The sequence below is a fragment of the Apteryx mantelli genome, chromosome 22 (genome assembly GCF_036417845.1).
Source record: "Apteryx mantelli isolate bAptMan1 chromosome 22, bAptMan1.hap1, whole genome shotgun sequence".
In the NCBI taxonomy this organism is placed as follows: Eukaryota; Metazoa; Chordata; class Aves; order Apterygiformes; family Apterygidae; genus Apteryx; species Apteryx mantelli.
Genome location: NC_089999.1, coordinates 7,546,153 through 7,569,286, shown reverse-complemented (window position 1 = coordinate 7,569,286; position 23,134 = coordinate 7,546,153). Strand labels below are relative to the sequence as shown.

The window sequence follows — 23,134 nt, the reverse complement described above, 5'->3', positions numbered from 1 at the left end:
GGATGGGGGGCAGATCCAAAACTCCTGCTTGTGCAGGGTAGGGGAGCTGCTGGGAAGGAGGGAAGGGGCTGGGCTGGGCTGGGACCATGTGCAAATGTGCCTGAGGGCTGAGAGGAGAAATGAAATGCATAAAGAGGGGGGTAAAAATAATCATCGGCTCAACTGCTTTTGCCATTTGACCAAGGCTGCAGACACGTTATGAGAACGAGTTGCAATACCAGGTCATTTCCTTGGAGGGGAGCCAGAGAATTAAAGTTATTCCTTAAAAAAGAAAAAAAATCAATGAAATCCCTGTGGGGCCTAGGCCGGGCTCCCTCCCGGGACCGGCTGCGTCTCGAAGTTTGTGGTTTCACGCGCTGCCCGTGAAGCCACTGCGGCCGTGGAGGTCAGGAGGGCTTCTGCGCCGGGAGCCGGGCGCGGGGGGCCCTGGGGGGTCCTGGGGGGCCCCGGCGCTCCCTGCGGAGCGAGGGCAAGAGGAGCAAGCGGTGGCCCCGTGAGGTGGGGCGGGGGCCGCGGGTGCTTTTTCGGGTCGGTGCCCTCTCCGGCCCCGGCGGACTTTGCCCCTGCCCGCTGAGGACGGCGGTGGCTCCAAAGCAGAGCCGCCAGCAGGGCCCCGCGCCCCGGGTGCTCCCCACCCCCCAGCACCACCTTCACCTCTGACCCCTGACCCCACCAGCACCACCTTGACCTCTGACCCCCTAGTACCCTCTCGTGACACTAATCCTTGACCCCCCCAAGCCCCTGACTGCCCCATCACCCCCCACTTTGACCTCTGACCTCCAGCACCCCCATCTTGACCTCTGACCCCCCAGCACCCCCACCTTGACCCCCAACACCTGACCTGCAGCACCCCCACCTTGACCTCTGAACCCCAGCTTCCTCAACCCCCCACTTTGGCCCCTAATTGCTGACCCCCAGCACCCCACACCCGGACCGAGTGACCCCAGCACGGCCCCCCGCACCCCACCCTGCCCCCCCCCACCCTGCGGCTCCTCCCCGCTGCTCCTGTCTCTTTAAGAGCCCCTTCCCGGGCCGGGCGCGACGTGGGCCATACCAACGGCGCCGCGGCGGAGGGGGGGGAGCCTCCGGCGGCGCGCGCGCCTGTAGCCCATTGGCGGGGCGGCGGGGGCGGGGCGAGGCTCCCCCCCGCGCGTGTCCTCGCGTGGTGCGAGCCGCCCTACGTGCCGGCCGCGCCGGGGCTGCGGGGCGCCGCCGCGGGAAGTGGCGGAGGGGCCGCGACGCCTGGGGCCGCCGAGGGGTGAGCGCCGGCGCCGGGGTGGGGGGGCCCGGGTCCCGGCGAGGGGGGCAGGGCCGGGGCGCCCGGGGTGTGTGTGCGCGTGTAGTGGGGGGGGGAGGCCGGGACGCCTGGGTCCCTTGTGGATTTTTTTTTTTTGGGGGGGGGAAGGACTGGGACCCCTGGGTTCTTTGTGTTTTTTGGGGGGGGAGAACCGAGACGCCTGGGTCCTTTGTGGGTTTTTTTTTGGGGGGAGGGAGGGCTGGGACCCCTGGGTTCTTTGTGTTTTTTGGGGGAGAACCGGGACGCCTGGGTGCTTTGTGGATTTTTTTTGAGGGGGGGACTGGGACGCCTGGGTGCTTTGTGGTTTTGGGGGGGGTGGAGGCACCTGCACCCCTTGTTACGGCGGTGCTGGGACGGCTGGGCTCTGTTTTGGGGGGATAACCGGGTCCCTTCGTATTTGGGGGTGGGGGGAGCCCCATCGTGCTCGGGTTCGGGGCTGCAGTGGGGCGGGGGGGTGCCGGGGCCCGGACGCCTGGGCCCCTGGCCGGGGGATCGCGGAGGTGGTGCCCGAGGCGAGCGCTGCGGCTCGAGGGCCGGTTCCTGGCCCTGCTGCCCAGCGCGTCGCTCCGCAGCGGCCCCCCTGAGCCCCGCGTGCCGTGGGACCGTGGGGCGGGAGAGGCGACCCCGCTGCCCCCTGCGCCCCCGGGGCCGGGGGCCTGCGGGTGCTGGGAGGCTGGAGGTGCGGAGCGGCACGGCGAGGAGCGTCGCATCGCCCCCTCTTCGGGCCGGCGGGCTCTTGGGGGGATGACGGCGGCGGGTCCCCGTCGCTGATCCCGGCGGCCTCGTTCTCCCGACGCGGAGGGTTTGGGGCGTCGGAGAGCCTTGCTGCAGCCCAGCCGGGCCGCCCTGCCCAAATTCGCCTCCCTTTCGCCTCGCGAACACCTCGCCTGTCCCAGCCTGTCGCTTGTTCAGTGAACTTCCTCTTACAGCGCTTCATTGCAGAAGGTTATTCCCAGTGTCTAGCTGAAGTCTTTGCTGCAAGCCGGGCTGGTTTGCTGTCATTCCTCCCACAGGCAGGGTGGACAATTAATCACTCTTTTCTTATAAAGCTTCTGGGCGTTGGAAGACTGTTAGCCAGAGTCTTTGCTTGAAGGCACGGCTCTGGAGAGGAAAATCATGCTTTTGGGGACTGCGTTTATCAAAGGGAAATAATGGAAAATCCCATGTTTGGGAATAGTGAAGCTGGAGGGAGTGAAGACACGTGGACCGTGGTGCTGGGAGTTAGTCATCGGAGTGGAATTGATTGTTAGGAATTCATCTTACCTGTAGGAGTAAGGGCGCCCGTGCTGCTTGGGGTGTGCTTTGGTCTGCCAGCATCTAGTGCAGCCTTGCTGTGGATTAACTGTTAGAGCATTCAAAGAAACAATAACGCTTCGTGGGATGCGTGTAGGGAATAGGGGCCATTTAGTTTTGCTGCCTAATCTGAATGAGGCTCACTGGAACGGGGTTGTATTTGTGACTTAAAAAAAAACACCCCTCAAACACATATCCAGTTGAGAAGCACAGAGAAACATCAGGTCTGTTTCCGAACTCTGGAGTCGAAACAAGGCGTATGCTGACCAGGCTGCTCTCCTTCCGCAGTGCTTCAGGCTTCGTGTGGAACAACCTGGAGCAGTGGGGTTTTTGTTAGCCGGCAGAGCTGTGTTCGGTGAGGGGCCCAGGTGTTCACAGCCCTCCGGCCAGAGAGGGGGGAAGGGGCTTTGTTGTGTTATTTCTGCTGTTCTTTGACAAATCCTCGTGCGCTCTTGCGCACAGGCAAAGCAGGCTCGTGGGCAAGTCTGCTGTGAGCGAGGAAAACGCTGTTTTGCTGGGCTTCTGAAGAACCTAATATTGCCCGAACAGGCCTCTCAGTTTTCCTTCAGATGCTTTGTTTGCTGGACTGATCACTCTTAACGCAAAATGGTGCGCACCATAAAGAGTGTCTAGATTTGAAGCTGTTTGGAGAACCTCGTGTGTTGCGTATGAACTGGATGCTGCATGTGAACTGTATTTGCAACTCCCTTTGTCATAAGGAGGGGGAAAGGCTGGGAGGAAACCAGTTCTATAATGAAAAGCCTGACACAACTGAGCACTTTCTTTCAAGCTTCCACTGTAAAAACCTTAGAGAGTAACCTGAAGAGTGGGCAGGAAGGAGGAGCTAGTGTCACACTGCTGGCTTAACCCTGGGTTACTTAGTCCTGCTGTAGTTGTGACGGAGCAAAATCTCTTGCTCTGTCCTTACTTCTCAATTGCCTCTTGTTCAATCAATAATCTCTGGGGTGGTTCCTTCTGGATAGACAGTCTTGAGCAGCTTTGTGGTTTCTGCAATTTTTTTTTTCCCTTTCTCTCTCCCCTCCAGAGTGACCGGGGAACTCCACGGGGGTGTAAGGCCAAAACTCCTTTTGTGGTCTTGTGCAACCCTTCGTGTTGTGCGTTTGCTCAGGCGCAGATGGGGACAAGGACGTAATCCTGACCTGCCCTTTGGGTGATGGCAGAGCCAGTAAAGAGAAGGTTTTCCCTGCCACCCGCCACCCTTCTGCTCGAGTTTGGTGGCCCTTCGCACCTGCTTCGGGAGCAGCTGGTGCTTGGCAGCCCATTTCTTTTGAGCGTCACAGGTGATGGAGCCGCTGCACGTGCAGTGAGATTTGGGGAGGATGGGTGGCGTCTGGCAGGAAGAGCTGATGGGCCCTGGCAGTGCAAGTTGCCTTCCCCGGTTCACCCCACGGCAAAAGCAGCACGTGGAACCGCATCCTGACTCAAAGCCGTTTGATGTTTACTCTCTCCTTTGGCTGTGGTGAGGCAGCAAAGATAACGTGTTTGCTCAGCCTTGAAGGGCTAGGCGAAAGGCTACCCTGCTCAGGTCTGCGCTCCTACAATTTTCTCCCCATCCCTTTTCTCTTGTATAAAAGAAAACCGTCCAATGGCTACTTCTGCTGACACTAAACTTTGTTCTGTTTCCTGATGTAGGCTCTCTTACCTTCAAAAACACAATTCATAAAACTTGCATAAGCGGCTTTCACGAGGCGATCGTTTCATCTGAGCGGTAAGATTACTCTTATACATGCTATTGTGAAGAGTGCGTCACGAGCCCTGCAGTGTCAGGTGCGCCTCTGCGAAGATTGTTGTTAAAGAGTCTGAAATTTTGTATAACAGAGCAAGTAATTACAGGGTGCTCATAGCAGTCTTTTGCTGCTCCTCCCCAAGCAAACATTACAATCATTTGTGTGCTGCTGATCAGTCACAGAATCTGCAACGTGTAGAAGAGAAGTGCTCGTAATGCTGGCAGCTTCTCTAAGGTTGCAAGTCCAAAGGGTAACTGAACTCTAGTAGCAGATTATAATAATGTTCTTGATTAGTTTTCAACCGCTTTCATGCCTCTGGTTATCTTCCAAAATTGTTCCTGTGGCCCCTTGCAGTAGAATCAAGTAGAATCATTGACTAATTGTCTTTTGCATTCTCACTCTATGGTCTAGGAGATTGCGAGGTTCGGAGCTAAAGGTGGGGTGATTTTCTCCTTGGAGAATCTGGCTCTGGCTGTGCATGTGCAAGTCACCTGTGAAGATTTAGTAAGCAGCCTAGGGGACTGGTAGATCTGTCTTTGCCGCATTGGCAAGCACGCTGGATCTTGCTGCGTGGTTGCTTGTGAAATGCATCTATTGACTTGCTTTCATGGGTCACTGCTAGCATCTCTTGGTTCTGCTAACTCCGAGCTTTGGAGTAGCAGGCTGATAAAATGCCTGTGAGGATTGTGCAAGTCCTGGTTGTGCAACACAGCTGCATACATAATTACTTGAGGTAAGAGAAGGAACTTAATCTTATAATGGGAAAGACAAATAGTGTCAAATACCTTCTGCTTATGTTGACTGCATTAGGGTGGGAGCACGGAGCTGGAGAACTGCAGTTTAGAACTGCAGTTTTTGCACCTCACAATCTTCCTTTCATCCTCTGGGTTATCATTCCCTCCATTTGGAGCTTGGGGAATGTTTCCCTGGAGGTGGTTTGAGGCTGCCTCCTTGCTTGCCCTGTGGCTTTGTCTCCTTCATGGGATCATCTGGTGACTCTTCCACTGCTGCAGGAGACACAGCACTGAACGTGCCTCTGACCCTGCTCGTTCTCCACCTAACTTGTGTGTTGTCCTGGGGGCCTCGTATCCCGCATCGGGTACGGAGACGTCTGCTTCGGGGTGCAGAGCTGATGTTGTGGGCTCCGTCTGCCCTGCCTGCTTGGTACGTAGTTGTGTGGGATTGCGGAGGACTGGACTTGGTAGTTCCCCTTGTTTCACAGGCTTTTGAAAAAGTAAAATAAAGTTCGGATTGCCTTACCTTTAGCAGATGGGAGTGTTCATAGAGTGACTGTGCACACTTTTAATAGAAAAGGCCAGTGCAAAGCCCAGGCCCGTGACCTGGAGAACAGCTCGCAGCGAGTTACCGTGTGGTTTGCAGTGGCGTATCATACGTAAGGATTGTGCAGTAGTATCTACTTCCCTTACAGCAGGGAGATAGGCACGTAATGTCTAAACTGCTTCCATGTCCTCAGATGAAAGCTACCTTATAAATACAAAATACTCTGATTCCATACAAATAGCTCCTGGTTTTATTAAAAAAAATCCACAAAAACATACTGTTCCAATCAGTGGTCTCTACACTTCTTAAATCTTTTCAGGATCTATTTAACCATGTCCCTCTGACAGTATTCAGCTGTTAGTTTCAAAGGAAACCTTGCAAATGAGCAGTGTTAAGGGGTTTTGCCATCAAAACGCTTTGTGGTGGAAGAGATTAAAGTCTGTGGCTACCAACCCCTTTTGTAGTGCTCCCCTCCCTGTAGCAGCTGCAGACCAAATCACAGCTTGTCACACAAACCATCGTTGAACGGAGGTGGCTGGGCAGCTGGGCAAGTGCTTCTGCCACAGGAGCCTCAGGTTTTTCGGTAGGGTGATGCCTCTGAGCTGCAGTGGGATCCTGCAGACCCTTCAGGCTTTGCAGTTCAGCTTGCAAATGGGTGGCGAAGTCGGCCCTGTCTGCTTCTGGCCCGTAGCTGGAGAACTGATGGCGAGGACACCTCGGCCAACTTCCTTTCCTCCTGGCTGCGTGAGCAGACAGTGAACACCATCAGCAAAGGGAGATGTGGTTGCAGCAGGACCAGCGGGCGCTTGCGCTCCTGTGGGCATGAGATGCCCAAACTGCCAGTTTGGAGGAGGATGGTTTTCACTGAACTTTCAGTTGTTGCTACAGGTATGACAGCATTGGGTAAAACACTTCTAGAAGGGAATATGATGTTTGTTAGCAGTGTCCTTTTGATCCCAGAAAGCATCTTCAACTGGCAGGGCCTGACCCATGTAAAATGCATGGATTAATGGGTTGCTCTTGAGACTTTGCAGCATAACTCTGAGCAGTTGGTTTGACAGAATAGTGCCCGTGGTAGCTGGCAAAAGGGCAATCAGAAGTCAAGGCTTCAGGGATTCAAAATGTTAGCAGTGTTGCGACCCCATTCCCCTTTCAAACTGTGCCTGTAGCATGACACTCCAAATTTATCCCTTCCTGGGAAGGAAAGTGGGTGAACAGTATTAGTTAGCAGAAGAGTTCAGTTTACCTGCCGTTCTCAGGTTTTGTTTATGCTGTAAACCTGAACGCTTGTTTTTCTGTTCTAGCTCACGCTAATCTGCGTGGAGGTAGGTATTTAAGCGTATAAAATGGTGAGATGCCTCACATCCTTGTTTAGTGGTTGAGAGAAGGGCTTTTTCCTGGTTAAGGGAAGCTTGTGGAATTAAGTAGTTTTGGGTTGCTTTCTCTTAAGACATCTTGGCAAGGTTGAATTGATTTGTGTGTTGGATAATGCCTTAAATCCTTTTGTTCAGTGCAGTGGCCTCAGCGCATAGTTCTGCCTTGGCACACCCACAGAGTAGAATTGCCTCTTGCCTCAGTAAAACCATTCTTCTTGTTGTTGTTCCTTCCTTGCTTTTATAATCGTTCTGCCGTCCTTGAATGATGCCTGTGGGTCAGAAAAAAATCCAAATGCGACAGTGAAAGCTCAAACACGCAGCGTTTCTAGCTCCAGACTGACTGATGGACGTTCTGCTTTTTTCGTGCCTAAAATAGAAATTTTGCCAATCCCTGAGCTGTTGTGTCAAGGCCTGATTAGAAGAGATCTTGCATGGAGAGGGTAATTTGTTGTGTTTCACCAAAGAAACAGCTTTGAGCTGTATGGCTGTTTCTTACCCCTTTTCAAGGTGTTCTTGCAGCCAAGTCCTCTGTTTAGATTAGGTTTTCTGAGCTGCTGGAAACGCCGAGAGGCCCATGGAGGAGGGGCACTTTCCCGGTTGGGTGAGAAAATGAGGCTTTGCTGCTTGGCACCCTTCTTTGTTGGGCTGATAGTGGTTAATAGGAAATTATGGGACTAGCTGGGGTTCTTAAAATACCTTGAGTAGAAAGTGGTACAGAAGTACTAGGAAGAGTGAACCTTCATGCCCAGAGAAAACCAAACCCTGTTGTCTGAAGCACTGGTGGAAGTTGGGCCTGGACCACTAATGGCATCTTTGCAACGACGAAAACATGCATTTGGCTTGTCGTATAGAGTGGCAGCCCCATTTCGCAGGGAGTACCAGCTCAGGTGTTCGAAGCGGGGCTGACCGGGCGAGGAAGGCTTCCTGCTGTGCCTTCTTTCCTCAGCGCAGGAGCTGGTGAGGGTGAGGGATTTGCCCGTAGAGCAAGCCCACCTGAAACAGTGTAGGGCAGCCAATGCCACAGAGAGCCTGTGCAGACCGACCCAAGCAGAGTGGCTTATTTGGACAAACTGAAGACCTTTTAATGAGGGGAAATGTAATCTCAGGACAGCAGAGGTACAGAGAAATAGCTAATCCAAAGGCTGTCAAAGGGCAACATTGGATCACCTGGATCTGAACTCCAGCCTTAGTGATCTGCTTTTGTTTTGGAGAGAACCACTTTTCATGCCACGTCTCCTTTTAATAAAAAGCAGCAAAAAAGAACAACTTTGAGACTTACTGGGGCCAATAACTAGTACAGGCTGGTGTAGATGAAATTCTATATTCTGATCAGTTGTATTCATATAGAGCAGGTACGAGAGAAGATACAGCTCGCCCCTAAAGGTCTCTTGGCCTAACATTGCACACTGGCAGGAAGAAAAATCTTCATTGTGGTCGGTGAGAAAAGGGAATCGGAAGAGATGAGGCACAGCAGTCTGAGCACAAATATCATCTCCGCCACAAACCTCTGTGTTTCTTTTGCTGACGATTCTTCTCCTTCCTGGTGAGCTCATGCCTGGAGGCTCCTCTTTCTGATGTACTTTAGAAACCCCCCTATCTTATAACACCAGTGGGCAAAAGAAGAAACCCTTTCCCTGTCACAAGGCTGTGTTCCTGTTTGTAAGCAAGTTCTCTCCCGCTCCTGCTGCTGTAGGGGGTGGCAGGGCCCTCTGCAACTTCCTTCCAGTGCTGCCATGTGTGTGAGCTTTTGAAAAGCTTTCTTTTTCTGTGAAAGTTTTGTAGATATCATGGGAGTATGAATCTCCTGCGAGATGGTTGCTGATGCACACTAAGCTGTTATTTTTCTTCTTCCCAAGTGTTTTAATTGTTTTTTAGGTTGACTTCTATTTACAGCCTTACCATTTTGCTCTTGTTTCTCAAGCTCAGCCTGCAGGTCAGTGAGGTACAAATGGAAGGAGTTTCAGCTTGCATTTGCATTAGCTTTGGCTGCTCTTTTCCATGCAGTGTCTTCCTCTCTGTCCTGAAGCTGACTTTTGTGGCTGGGCAATGATACCAATGCAAGGAATTGATCTCTGATTTAAAACAGCCTTTTTTTCTTTTTTTTCTGAAGGCTTCTTCAGAAGCTTCCTTGATCTGTGCCATGCTGTGGTCCTGTAGAAAAATAGTCAACACGAGAGAGAGGGGGTGTTCCCCAGGGAAGGCCGGGCATGTGTGGTGGGGAGGGGGTATCTGGTGCTACGTGACTACGTGCATCTAGGGAATTCGTATTGGTCCTTCTCAATCAGAAAAACGGCTCTTGCAGAGCTTTCAGGGTCGGTAATCGTGACAGCTGTTTTTCTGCTTTTTTTTTTTTTTTTTTTTGGTGCAATTTGTGCTGAGTCAGTGACACAAAGGTCATCATGCGGCTGCAGAGAGCCGAGAGCAGCATTCTGCCGAGTCATCTCTCTCAGCAATGCTCGGTTGTTGCCTTCCCTTCCCTTCCCTCTCCTCCCTGGCACGGCTGCGCGGGGCTCTTACTGGGAGTCTGACATGGAGAAAGCTAGTCTGAAAGAGCTGGCAGCCTTCTGAGTGTATTTTGCTTTTAGATGTCGTGGTGACTTGCACGGGTTCCTGTTTACAAGAAACTGGAAAGCAGTCATTTGGTAAGTGCCCTCGCTGGATTTGAATGGGCCGACTAGCGGGGAAGGCGTTGGTGCTCCAGGACTCGTGCTGGCAGCGTGACCGTACTGCTGAGAGATGCGCACAGCGAGCTCGTTCCTGGAGGCATGGTTTGGCTTTAAACCAGCCACCTGCTGTCCCTGCTAGCAGTTAGCTGAGACCATTTGGACCTTGCTGCAGGCTGGGTACGGCTTGGCTGGCTGATCCGTGCTGAGCTCCGTCTGAATGGTGCCTGCCTCTGGGAGTACCTGCGTGAGCGTCAGATGGATGGCGACTCGTGACGTTGCATGTGCTTGTGTAACTCGGTTCCTCATTTAACTTGGTGGTCACAGATTTTAATGTGTGCATATTGCAAAATAGAGCCTCTGCCTGCAGCTCCTGCATTTGTTTCATCTCTGAGTGTCCAAAGGGCACTGCTGCCACTCAGTTCCAGTTCTGAAAACCTCTAAATAGTTCAGCTGGTTGCATAAATAAAAGCTGAAGGGCCTGGAAGATGGGAGCGCAGCCACTCTGCTGCGCGGGGCTGCGCGGAGAAGGCCGAGGTGCAGCGGGACTCGTGCTAATCGCTGCATGGGCGCGCAGGGATCCGGAGGAGCTGTCTCTACCTTGCTGAGCTGAGCGCGTGGGCTCAGTGGTAGTACGTGCTCTGATCATCTGGCTGGTGCGATCCCTGTGCTTGGGCAGGAACCAAGAGCCAGGCCATCTCAGAAATATATGGAGACGGTTATCAGAGCCGCGAGCGGTTAGCAGCTTGGGACGGCAGCACGAGGCTGTGCTTGGTCAGCGGTCTTCCTTCTCTTTTCTCTCTTAGGTGAGCAGGACTGATGTCAGTGGGCTACAGCGTGTTTATAACAGCGCAGGTCAGAGGAGAGTTAAGCCAGAGCTTGGTTGCTGGCTTTTGGAGCAAGAGTCACAGGCTGCAATCCTGGTGCATAACCGGGAAGCCAAATTGTCCCGAGATGCTTGAAATAAGTCTCAAACACTGTATAAATAAAAGGCTGCTTTAAGTTCATGAAGAGCCAACTTCCTGCACAAATCATCAAGTTAGCTTCAGAGCTGAGCTTTCTTGGCCACTAGAAGATGCTACAAACCATCTGTGACTTACAGAAACATCCTTAAATTTGGCAGAAAGGGAGACCTCTGGGCCACAAGCTATAAACTTGATGCTGTACCTGCTAGTTGGAGCCAAAGGGACTTTGGGGGGCTTCTGCTGTGTTATCTCCTGTTGCCACCATGAGCTCTGTGCAGGAGAGAGGAATAGACCTCTTTGGGTTGCTGACTGCTTGTTTTTTAGGGTACTTCCCATTCAATCTTGTTTTGTTGTAATACTATTTTTATTTATATTCTAATTCTATATTAACTCTGTGATGTGATAGTGCCTTCAGTCCATGTGGAAATTTTGAGGGATTGAGGATGCCTGGCACTGACAAACATTGAAGTCGTTTGCTTCAGGGCTGTGCATTAGAGTTAAAAATATGTTTTTTTAATATAAAAAAGAAATGCATTTGTCTGGCAGCATAAAGATGTGCAGAGAGGTTCCCCAGTGATTTGAACGATTGTGAGCTGCTGTATATCAAGCAAAGTCCCAGCTTCAGAAGCTGCATTTAAAGGCTCAGAAGCTGTGCTAAAATACAGCATTGCCTGATCGCAATCTTTCATAGTGTTGTGACTCTTCTGTGCGACATAGATGCCTCATATCTCACCTGAGACTGACTGCCTGCTTTTTCAGAGGATACTGTGTGTGTAAACAAGGATCAGGAACTGGAACCATGTTTAAAAAAAAAAAATAGTGAGGAAAATGCAGTGCTTGTCTTATCTTGATTGAAGGTACAACAAACACTGGGGATAAAGTAACTATTTGCATTAGGGATTTGCCACTTCTGCCTCATAAATTTTCTTTTTTCCTTTTTAAACAAACAAACAAATTCTGATTCTATAAGGGTCTTTCCAGAGACTGCAGAATTTCATAGCTAAGTTCTAAACAAGTCAGGTTACCCTTCTCTGGCAGTTGGAAAAGGACATGCAATTGAAAATGAATTGCTGTGAAAGTCTGGAAAGTAATTGTTACAGCCGTCTAGATAAGACTGAGATAAATTGAGGAATAATCTTACTGTGCTAGCTGAAGTGAGTTAGAGAAGGAGTTCCTGAGTTATAACAACCTTTTAAAAATGAACTGTGAAATCTAATTCCACATCCTTTGCATTTCTTTTGCTACATCTAAGCAAATCCCCCTTTCTAAGGGGGGGGGGGGGAAAGGTGAAGGGAGAAAAAAACCAAAAACCTGTAACTAGGTTATAGGACTCTGACTGAATCATAATGTCCAGGACTGGATGGTGGCAATCATCCAAATGGAAGCAGTTTTGTGACTTTGGTTCCATCACTAGAGGATGACTCTGTCTCCTGCCAGGGTCAGAGGGTGGTGTGTGACTTTTATGCTGTGGAGATTTGTGAATGAAGAGTGGAGACTTTGAACAGCCCCCACCACCACCAAAGTAAGACTTTTTGGTCCGAGTGCTGGACCCGTAAGCCTCTAGAAACAGTGCTCTTCCCTCCGACGGTGAGGTTGGGTGTGCAAGCGGGTGGTCCAGCTGCCTCTGCAGCTGTAGGCTTCCCCTTTGAAGCGCCGAAGGGTTGCAGTGCAGTGAAGGCCAGGAGATAGGGCAGCTTCCTCCCCTGCGTCTGTCCACGCTGCATTCTTGAAACGCAGCCTCCTGAGGATGCCTCCTGCCAAGGTACCGCTCTGTTCCTCAACTGCCTCGGAGAGCAAACCACCTCTGGGAGGTCTGAAAAAGCAAAACGCCTCGCACTTGCTGTCTGTCTCCTCTGCTGTGGGAGGCCAGAAGCTCTGCTGCTTCGGGCATGGCAGTGAATTGCTGCTGGAGAAGTTGTCCTGACCTTGATGATTAGCCCGTGAACTTGTACTCTTGCCCCATGCAAGGGAAGTTGGCTAATATCCATATCTGAGCTATCAGGAGCTGGGAGGTGAGTTGCTGCGGGGCCAGGCATAAGCAGCCTGCACATTCCGCCCCACAGCTGGTGGCCGCTTGTAAAGATGTGTCTAGCTTGAAACTCTCCTATATGTGTGGCTTGTTGCAAGGAAGTGCTGTTGCGCTCTGTGGAAGGAAGCTTTTCTAGGATTCAGCTGCTGCAAGTGCTGAATTTGGTACTCAGAAGGAGGAGGTGGTGGGAAGGGGGCTGAATTGGGTGCAACTTTTGTCCAAAACCAGCTCAGGCTGGTTGCTATCAGCCTTGTTCATTCAAGGCTTCCTCTGAGCAAAGGATTGTCATGGCCTTATGCTGTGACCCACACCGTGGGTGTAATATTCATGTCTGAATTATGCAGGGCAGAAACTTGAGGCTGTCTGTAGATTAAACTGCTAAGGCAATCTCTGCTCTCTGTTTTGGATCTGCTGTCTTCAAAGACCTTCTCCTTGCTGCCCCATTGGATACTCCACTAAAAGGCAAAGCTGGTATCCTTGTCCCGAAGCAGAAATTCTAGTCTGGCTTTTGCTACGGGAAAGGTACCAACAAGGAGAGCTGATAAAAAAGACTGGTGCTATTACTTGAACCCATCCTTGAGGATAAACTTGCTGGTGTGTTTGTCATTGCTCGGTTTGGGTGAAACTGGCACCCTGGTGTATTTTGGGCAAAGGAGGCGGCTTGGGCTGGCATTGAAGAAATGCCCCTTGCAGTGTTGGAGATGTTTGTCCTGAGAACCTGCTGCCTGTGTTTGGGCCCTGCTTTCTCCACCTCCTCTTGCAGAAAAATTGGGGCTGTACTGTGTATTATGCAGTAACCGAGGTTCCCCGGGGGAGGCCTTGATCAGCAGCGCTCAGGGGCTCAGTGCCGTGAGACAAAGAGTAGCTCAAGTGGTGAGCAAGGCTGCAAGAACCAAAACCGTGTGTGAGAAGATGGGCTGCCTGGTAGTCTCTGGCTGAGGTCTTCCTACAGATGAGATGAGGTAGCGTCAAGGAGGGAGTAGAAGAGTGTCCCCTTGATGTTAGTTGCTGATTGGCTCCTCAGTGATTTACTGAAACCGAAGGTGGAGGAGGAGAGGGACTCTGCTCCGGGCTGTGCGTTGTTGGCAATGAAGTTGCAGTTGTGGAGGCTTTACCGAACAGTTTAGTCTACGGTTGTGCAGAAGTAACACCCAGCTCTTGCTTGGCTCTGAGATCTAACAACAGAAAGCCTGTCTGCAAGGGAGAGCAGGGTGACCTGACTGTCGTACGGGGAAACGGGTACCTTGCTGTTCAGTAGCAGCGAGGCACTAAAAGCAAGGCGCCTTGCTTTCAGGCACATCACTAATGCTGTTCTTCCGAATCCCAGCTGCATCCCACCTCTGGGAACTGAAATGGCAAACGAGGAGCCCTGTTGTGGTGGTGTAGCACCTTTCGTAGCACGGTTGCTTGCCAAATTCTATGCTGAATGGAACTTTTCGTGGGGCTGAGATCTGTGTGGGCTGCAGAAATACTCAAGAGCCCACCTGCGGTCATTGCCAGGTGGCTCTGGATTTCTCCCTGTGCTTGGCAGAAGGTCTACCTTATACCTGGGGTTGGTGGCCCAATGGCACAGTACTTAAGTTTTCAGGAGTTGGGCTTTTCCTTGGTAGGAGCAACAGTGATCAGATAACCTGGGTGAGAGAGAAGAATAAAAAACACAGCCGCTGCATTAATTCTTTTGGGAGAAAACTATGAGCTGTAGTGAAGACCTAGACTTAAGCTGCACAAACAGCCAGGAGCTGAGAGCTATTGACTATTACCTGATCTTGAGTCCCACCTGGGCAAGATGCCCCACAGCAACTGCTGCCCTGGGTTGTGATGTTGTAAGTTAGGAATCCTTTGGCATGTCTGGTATTTTAGGCAGCTTGGGATCGGCTTGTCAGTATGCAGCTCTGCAGCCCTGGTCCAGCCCCCGGCTTGCCTGGCAGCGGGGAGCTCTGCTCTTGCGAGCGGTGCGGGGTAAAGGAGAGTCTGTTCCTTCTGCTCTCTCTGAACCTGGAGGTCTGAGAGATGCTTCTGGAGGGCAGCTGCAGGAATTAACATTCCTGGCTTGTCCGGATACTTAAATCACAGACTCGGAGGCAATAACTTTACTGATGTTGTTCCTCTCTGTTTGCCTTCTCCTTCTGAGAGCTGTCTCTTCCTCTCCAGCCCATGTGGGCTTAAAGACCTTACCGAATCTCCCCCATTAACTCTCTTCTGCTCCTTAAGCGTCGCCTTCCCTCTTCTTCCAAATTCCTGAATGCATTAACATAACCTTAAACTTCAAGCAGTTTTTCCTCACCCCAGGCATAGCTTGAATTCGCTGCTTTTCTTTGAGCCCCCTGTTGGAAAGCTGTCCAGAAGCTTTTCGCTGGCAGACATCGTTGTGCTGAACAGGTTAACTCTCCTCTTGCTGCTCTGCCATGTGATATGTCCTTTCTCTGGGATAGCACTTCCTCAGCTCTGAGTCACTTTTCTGTGTGCGAGTTCAAATGTCCATGGTCTCCTGCATTGGCAGGATGCCCAAGTACAAGGAAAGAGTCACTTTGCCCTTATGAATCAAGTTTTGAGTTAATTATCTGTTTGCTTGGACAGAGCATGTCCTTGCACGTTGCGAAGATAATCTTCCAATCTGGACTGTGGTCAGAAGAGTTCAGAGCTTTGGCAAAGCAGCGGAGAGGGAGGGAGCAATGGGTGGCTCCCGAGGGGAAGGGCAGGGGTCATGGGCTACTCTAGGACTTAGAGGGCCGGGTATGAGTCTTTGCTTTACCACCAACTGTGGGTATGGCCAAGGGCAAATCATTTAAACTCTGCCTCGGTTTCCCCCTGGTGAATTGCAGCTAGAGCGTGGTCCTGCCTTGTGGGGCTGCTGTGAAGGTGCGTCTGCAACAAATGGCATCGCTGGGTGGGTCTGTGCAGGGAACTTGCTTGGCTGTGAGAGTACTTAGTCCTTCCAGGCTGGTGTGCGCGAGTAAAAATGAGAAACAACCTGGAAGCACTTTCCAGGGTGATGGTTGACATTTTGAGGTCTGCTTTTCAGGAGTTTATCTTAATGTCTTTTGTGATGTGGAAGAAATGGAGAATGGGAGGCAATAGTGGACCAATTAAATTAACAGTTGCACCAATTAAACTAAGTATGCACATATACCAGCAAGGGGTATTCAAGGGGACAGAAGTTAAACTAAGGAAGGGTGTGAAAAGGGTGTTGCGGGGGCAGGAGGGGGTGATAGTTAATCAGATATATTTGCAGTTTGCTGTTGTGACAGCCTAATGTGGGGATACTCACAGAGGTACCATGCCACAGTGCTGGGGTTGCATAGTCCTGCTCTGCAGCTTATGACCACAGCGGTAAGTCTGGGGCATGGTATCGTCTCATAGACAGGAGAAGGAAAGGCACCGATCTGTGCGGGGGGTGACTGGAAGAATGGCCTCTGTCCCCTCTAACAACCTGAGGGCTTCATGATGGGTCAGGGCCTTCTAAAGGCTCCCAATGGGTCCCACTGAGTTTTGCCAGAGGCGTGGGTAGGAGCTGGATTGGGCTCCCTGGTTGGAAGGTGGGGCTGTTCAGATGGTGCAAGCTAGGCAGAGCAGAAATCACTTCTGATGGATCAGCGTGGATGCAATGGGAAGGGAGAGACTTGGTGGGACAGTGCGATGCCTCAGGGCATGGAAGGATCTCTCAGTATGTGTTGGAAAGTCCTTCTTGAAAATGCTGGGAGCTGCTGGGCTTGCTTGCGCTCCTAGAACTAAACTTAGTGTGTAAAAGGATGATCTGAAGGGCCCTTAGTGCTCTTTTGTTCTTCTGTGACTTTTTGTGACTGCTGGTGTTCACTTACTTTTCTTTCTTTCCAGGTTCTCTGATCGTCATGGGGGATGCTGGCATGCAACCAACTGTTTCCACTTCGGAGAACCTTTCCCCCCAAGACTCTCTCTTCAGCATGACTGACGTGTTTCTCATCTCACTCATCACTGGGCTTTTTACTTACTGGTTCTTCTTCCGCAAGAAAAAGGAAGAAGTCCCTGAGCTCCCCAAAATCCAACCGGTGTAAGTAACAGCTCTGAAGCAATGTAGAGTGAAGCTGACTTTCAGTCTTGCTTGTCTGACCACAAAGTCACTCTTGCTTTCCCTGTCCCATTCAGGCTTTCTAGAACACTTGTACCAGTTTGGTCCTCCCTGGGGCTAGGATCACAGGCTTCTGGGAGGAGGAGAGCTGGTTTCCACATCTGAGCATTGAGGTGGTACTTCTAGCACTGGCCTTTCACTCTGGGTCTGTGCACGATGCAGCGCTTACCTTTTGTTAGTAGTTCTCTTGCCTTGCCATCCAAGGAATTACTTTGACCCCCCCCAAGAGATGGATGACTTTTGCAGTTGCTGGTGTGGATTTAAAGATCTCCTCCTTTCTGAGGACTTTGTGCTGCTGGTGGGTCCTTGGAGGCTCCAGGAAGGGACTCAGCCTTGCAGGAGGGAGCTGCGCAAGTCCTGGGATGTAGGGGTGGCTTAGCTGGATGGTGTTCCAGGTGCCAGGCAGGGTCACTGTGTGAGGTCTTGCTGCAGGATAATCGAGGGAAATCATTAACAGCCATAGTTAGATGACTGCATCCTGTGACGTGACTCTTCTGGTGCCATCCAGCCTCGATTCCATGAAGTTCAGTGGATTGGTGCTGTGCTTGCTTACCACGTGAAGGGACTTGGTCCCAAAGTGCACTTCTCCTCCCTTGTGTTTCTTTTGAGCTGCTTGTTTACCTTGCAATGCAGAAATCCCTGTGGAAGAGCTGGGCTGCAATTCTACCTTACCAACACCTTGGCCCAAATTATTAATTTGCCTTCCCCAAACAAGGCAAGACAAAACTCTAAAAGCCCCTGGCTGTACTTCAAAATGCTTAGGGATTGCTTTGGCTATTGTCTGCATTTGCTGATAAAAGTTATATTTAATAAACCTGGAGAAAGGTAGATTTGCTCTTATACTGACTTCCCATCTAGGAAATCTTATCTACACTTATCTATGAATAGAAGAAATATTGTTTTGGAAGCTGGAAGGTATTTCCTTGGCATGGGCTGCTTAGCAGCTCTTGTGAAAGGTGCTCAACTTTGATGCCAGGTCTCTGTAACAGCAGGAGGTTGGATTTGGTGATGGGAGAAGTCCTTGCTTCCACCCTGTCTTCTGCAAAGCAATTAGGGCCAGGAATGAGCAGCGTTGGCAGAGATTTAGGTGTGCTCAGTTCCTTGTCTCAGTCATATACTAAACTTTACATCGGTTTTCTGCTGTGCTTTTTAGGAGCGTTCCTTGTGTTTCCTCCTGTAGCAGTATGCCTTGCGTTGATAAGAGCAGTAAACTAAGGTTTGAAACCCCCTTAAGCAGAGACCTTAGGAGGTGACTTTGCATGCTGTCCCTCCCGCCAGTATGCTGGGATCTGTTCTCTGTGCACATGAAACTTCCCCCAGATAGAAGGCCAGCCTGGTGCCTGACCCGTGGCTACTTCAGTCTTAGCCCAGCTGCCCCTGCTTGCAGTGTTAGGCCTTTACAGTAGGTGACTGCATCTAAGGTGACTCTTCTGTATTTGTAACACAGAGTGCAAATTCACTTTAGGTCCCTGCTGTCCTGAGGGGATTGGTTTGACTGTGCAATGTAGAGGTGAAACAAAGGGGAGAAACGATGGCTGGCTCCTCACAATGCGTTCAAGACTTTACATACTGTTGTACCTGCAAGGCATCCTGCATGAAGTGGCTTTCTCCATGTGGCATTTCTTAGGGGGTACTGCTCTGCCAAGAAGTACTTCTGCTCAGCCCTTCATTTCAAAGCGTTTACTCAAGAGTGCAAGGGTTACAGCCCAGTGTGGAAAGAAGCTGTGGCAGGAAATGTTCATAGACCGGTCAGATGAGGATACCTGGTCACGTGCCAAGGAATTTCAGTGTGGGATCAATGCTTCTGTTACCCTTGTATAAAAGCAAGTTAAATCAAACACAGCAAGTAGTTGTGGGTCCATTATCTCTTCTCGGACTTCTATATCTACCTTAGTGGGTTACACTGCTTTCAGTTATCCCGGCTCATCCTCTGGTGTTGTGTCATTTAGGTCATAATTGAGAAGGAGCAGGCTTGGTCTCATCTTTTCCACATTGGTCAGATTGTAACTTTCTCTGACAACTGGGCAGAGCCCTCTGCTCAAAGGCAAGACTGCGACTCCAGGTCTCTTGTGAAATTCCTGGGTAAAGGGAAGAGTAGCACATGGCTCAGTGCAAACAGCCTGCTGTAAAGCAGATTGTACACACTGATATTGCAGGAGGACAGAAAGTACATTTTCTGCCTGGGAGCTGTTTAGAAGGAAGGAATGTCCCTGGCCGCGGTATCCTGTGGCAGAATTCCTGCGTCCAGGCAGGTGTGTGTGAAGCTGATAGTAGCCTGACTGTCCATCTGTTCTTCTCTGCCTTATCCTGGGAATTTGAGTAGTTGAATCAATCAAATACTCTCCCTCTTGTACCTGCCTCTCATGCTGTACTGTGGTGAGAGGTGAAGTTGGCTGGAGAAATAGGACCGTCAATCTGAAGTTAGATCCCAACCCAGAGCAGGTCGTCTCAGAGAGCTCCTGTGCTCACGGTTCTTGTGGCTGCCTGCCCCCCCCCATGCTGCAGAGGAGCTTTGCTAACCATCCCAGGTGTTTGTCACTGCCTTGTCTTGCTGTGGGACCTCGGCGTGGGGGCTTCTACCTGAGAATGCGGCTGGTGCTTTTGGCTTTGAGCTATCTCATGGGCTTTGTGAGCCCTGGCTGCCCTGTATGTTAGTCCCGTGTGGGATCCGCGTGGCCTTCTCTGTCTATGTGGGAGATGGATGCCAGGGAGCGCTGGCTGCAGCCGAACTGCTGCTTTCAAGGCGCTGTGGAAGGACAGCGCCTTGCCACACCGATAACCAGGTGGGAAAGTCGAGGTTGCTCCAGACTTTGTGTGTGACATACTGTGTTTTGAAGAAGTGACAGTGGTTCTTTGTGCGCTGCAGGCAAAGAGGGAAAGGAGGCCTTGATGTGTGTTTTTCTCATGCAATAAACCTGACCCTGCCATTCCCTGCTGCAGCACTGCTGTGGTCATCGTAGTAAGCTGGTGCAAGGGCAGCGTGGACCTGTAAGCCAAGGCTGCGGCTGACAGCATATTTGTCATCAAGGATGGAGACAGCGACTTCCTGCAGCTTTTGCAGTGTTGTTTGAGACACTTGGAGCTAGGAGGGAAATGAGTGGGGAAAATAAGGCTGTTCAGCATCTGGATTTCCTTCCCTCCTGTTGTCCTTGAGTCTGGGGTGGAGTTTCCTTGCTGGTAAACAAGACGATGCTGTGAATGAGCAAGATGCAGGATCACACTGTCAGCAACTGCCCTTGGCTGGCCGGAGAGCCAGTCATTTCCTGGGGAGACGGGGGCAGGTTTGTCTGCAGGGCAGGGAAGCTGGCTCAGAAAACACAGGACTCCAGACCTGTGAAGGCAGAGAGCCTTCGGCAGGGGCTGTCTCTCCCTGAAGTAGGGATCCTCGATCTTAAGAGATGTTGCTTTTCTTCAGCACTTTCTCTGCAGCTCTGCCTCGACTCACCAAACTGTCCTGAACTGCTTTGTCCGATGGGTGATGGGCTTCTGTCGTGTCACTTGAGCCCTCGATTTCAACTTCAGCCTTGAAAAATCGGGGGAGTAAGTTATGCAAAGCAATTTGGATGTGTTACGGTGGCCGCTTTCTTTAATGGGTTTGCTTACAAGTGGAGGAATGCAAACAGGGTCTCCAATCCAAACGCTGAGATCGAGTCTGGTACCTCGGTGCTGCCCTGGGAGTCGCTGGGAGCTGCTGCTGAGCAGTACCTCAAGTAGCCAGCTGGCCAAGTCAGCTCGGCAGTGTCTCCAAAGAAAATGCTGCTGCTGTGACTGCTGTTGATTACAGAAGAAATGATGCGCAGTTGAAGACCATATTCTGGATGGCATCTGGGTTGGATTCATTCTGCATGGCTCCCATCAGCCCATGCAGCCTGGGAACAGTCATGTTTTACCCTGGCGATGCGTCTCTGGGTTTAGCTACAGCTCAGACACTTGCTGATCGCTTGCCCTTGCGGTGAGATGGAGCTATTTTCCTGCCAGAAGCCTCGAGAGCGGAGGCAGAATTCAGCACATATAAAGGCCTCATGCATTCAAGGTGTCATGTACCTTTGTCAGCGTAACGTATCTATACGTGGGACTGGCCGGGAGACTGCTGTCTGAAGATCGCTTGCGTTTTGACCGTTCTCAGACTTAATTGAAACCACCGGAGCGTTCTCCCGCGGCCTGCTCCGCAGATGTCATTAGAGAGAACGGCTCTTGATCTCCACGCAGCCGTGGCTGGGGCGACTGCGCTTTCCTCTTGGTGGCATTACTGGGGAATGCGCTAATTGTTTTTATTCTTCGGCTGTGCCTCCTCTGTGTGTTTCTCAATCGCAGATTTCTTTCTCTTCTCATGTCCCCGCTCTGGAGTTGCGCAGACTGTTCCGCTCGGGAGACCCGGGCGAGACACAGATTGGTATGTTTGGTGTCAACCCCTCCCTTCTCCCCCCCCCACCCCCCTCTCTGTTGTTAACATTGTTTGGGGCAGAAATTGGCTTATCTCTATTCTGCAGCTATAGAGAAATTCATTCCCTGGTGCGTACAGGGCTTCCTGTCGCAGGAATCGCTCCAACTTCTTAGCCTGATTAGCTCTCTTTGCTGCCTGCATGTGTGCTAGAGAGAGAGAGACCATCTCTAATTTAATTTAATAGGATCCTGAAGAGAACAAACTCCTTTAAGCTGCCTCCGTAATGGCACTGCCATAGTTACCCATAATGTTGCTCACGCAGTGTCTGGAATCATTTCATTCAGCTACAGGATTGACTTTTTTTAAGGAATATATATAAAAGCAGCTGTGATATAAACAGTTTCCAAGGTAACAAGGCTGGGGGAGGGTTTTGTGTCCCGTCCCCCCTTTTCCACGCGGATGGGAGAGGGAAGTGTGCTGCGGAGAATCCTGGGAGGTTTCATTCTTGACTCCCAATTCCTTTCTGCCACTGCTGCCAGATGTTGCAGTTTCTCGGGACTGCGCGGATCCACTCAGTAACTTCCAAAGCCTTGCAACAAGGATCCGAGCGGACTGGACCGCTCCTGCTATGACCTGTGCCAGGACCTTTTGTGCAGGCTCCCTTCTCCTTAACAAAAGGCTGACGTTTGGCTTTGATGCCCAAGAGGAGCCGAATGGAAAGGCCTATGTGCGTGTTTCTCCAGAGCTAAGTTAGATCCTTCCCCCACCACACACCTCCCCTTGCAGCCAGGCACGGCTGCCCCGGGACTCTTTGTTTGCGCTTCCCTACCCCGACCATGGGATGTGCCTACTCGGCGCCACGAGAAGAGGCGGCCGTGGCGAGGTGAGTTAATCTGCCCGAGTGGCGAACGGTATCGCTCCGACTCGGAGGGCTGCTCCTGCCGCCCCGAGCTCTGCGGAGCGGGACGCGCGTCTCCCTGCGGGGCAGGAGCAGAAGAAGGGGGAGAGGCTCTGCTCGAGGCAGGCTGCTCCGAAAGGGACCCTGGTGTTGGTGCTTGGGCCAGAGCAATTTTTGTGCAACGTCCAGACTGCGTTCTCGCTTCTGGATATACGTGTACTTTTGGGAGGAAAGCCGTGGCTTGGGAACGTTCTGAAGGAAGGGTGCTCACTGAGATGGAGGCTTTGATATCCTTGCTGTGCTGTCAGTATTTTTCCCCCCTCCCTCCCTCCCTCCTCCCCCCCGAAACCAAAGTAAAGGAGAGCCCTGGGAGTCCTTTGCGCTGTGGGTTCTCACCAAGGGTGGGCAGTCTGTGCAAGCCAAAGGCTGAGTTCAACAATGGCGTTAATCCCCTTCGCTCCACCCGTTGCTTTCTCCATTACAAATGCTACCCTGAGCTACCTAAGCTGTGCGAGCTGTCCTTGTCGAAAGCGTGCTTACCGTTCCGAATTTTCCTGGTTGAGCAGTGAAAGCAAGTGTCGTTCCTGTCTTCAGCATCTGTGTGCTTACAGCTTAGACTTGCAGGAAGCTATCCTGATGAAGTAGTTTCAGGGAGTTGTGTAGCTTTTTTTTTTTTTTTCTTTTCCAAAAGCCAGACTCATTATTTCTTCTGTGCGAGCCATAGACTGTTCTTTGCCCCAACATTTTAATGCTAGGTTGCTTCCTTTGGAAATGTAGACTAACTCCATGTGCATGATTTCCCTTTAAAAAGGAGCTTGTTGAAAGGATCTAGCAAACTGATTTTTTTTCTCCAATTAAATAATTCTTTTCAGCAGTTGACGCAACAGCTATTTTAATTAGATCTAATTTGCAGAGGGCAATCAAACAGATTCACCAGGGAGCCAAAAGCTAAGTGAGAGCTTGGTCTTGTGAGCCAGCTGTGGTACACGGTAGGGGTTAGTGCTCCAGGGCCCATGTCCTGGTGGTAGCATGGACAGGGTGAGGGCTGCTCCCTAAAAGCTGCTTGTGATGTTCCTGGTATGGAGTAGATCACAA

At 51.2% G+C, this 23,134-nt stretch overlaps 1 protein-coding gene across 3 annotated transcripts in view; it reads left to right on the top strand.

Moving 5' to 3' along the window:
• Positions 1–1,190: 1,190 nt before the first annotated feature.
• The window catches only part of POR (cytochrome p450 oxidoreductase), a 36,316-nt gene continuing 14,372 nt past the window's right edge, over positions 1,191–23,134 (top strand). Inside the window, exons 1-2 of one of the 3 annotated variants that reach the window (XM_067309783.1) lie at positions 1,191–1,258; positions 16,487–16,679. In XM_067309783.1, the coding sequence (XP_067165884.1) occupies positions 16,501–16,679 (179 nt within the window). In that variant the 5' untranslated portion in view covers positions 1,191–1,258; positions 16,487–16,500. Of the gene's footprint in view, positions 1,259–9,421; positions 9,638–15,492; positions 15,512–16,486; positions 16,680–23,134 lie in introns of those variants that run through there. The other 2 variants (XM_067309784.1, XM_013958241.2) reach the window with 2 other exon arrangements.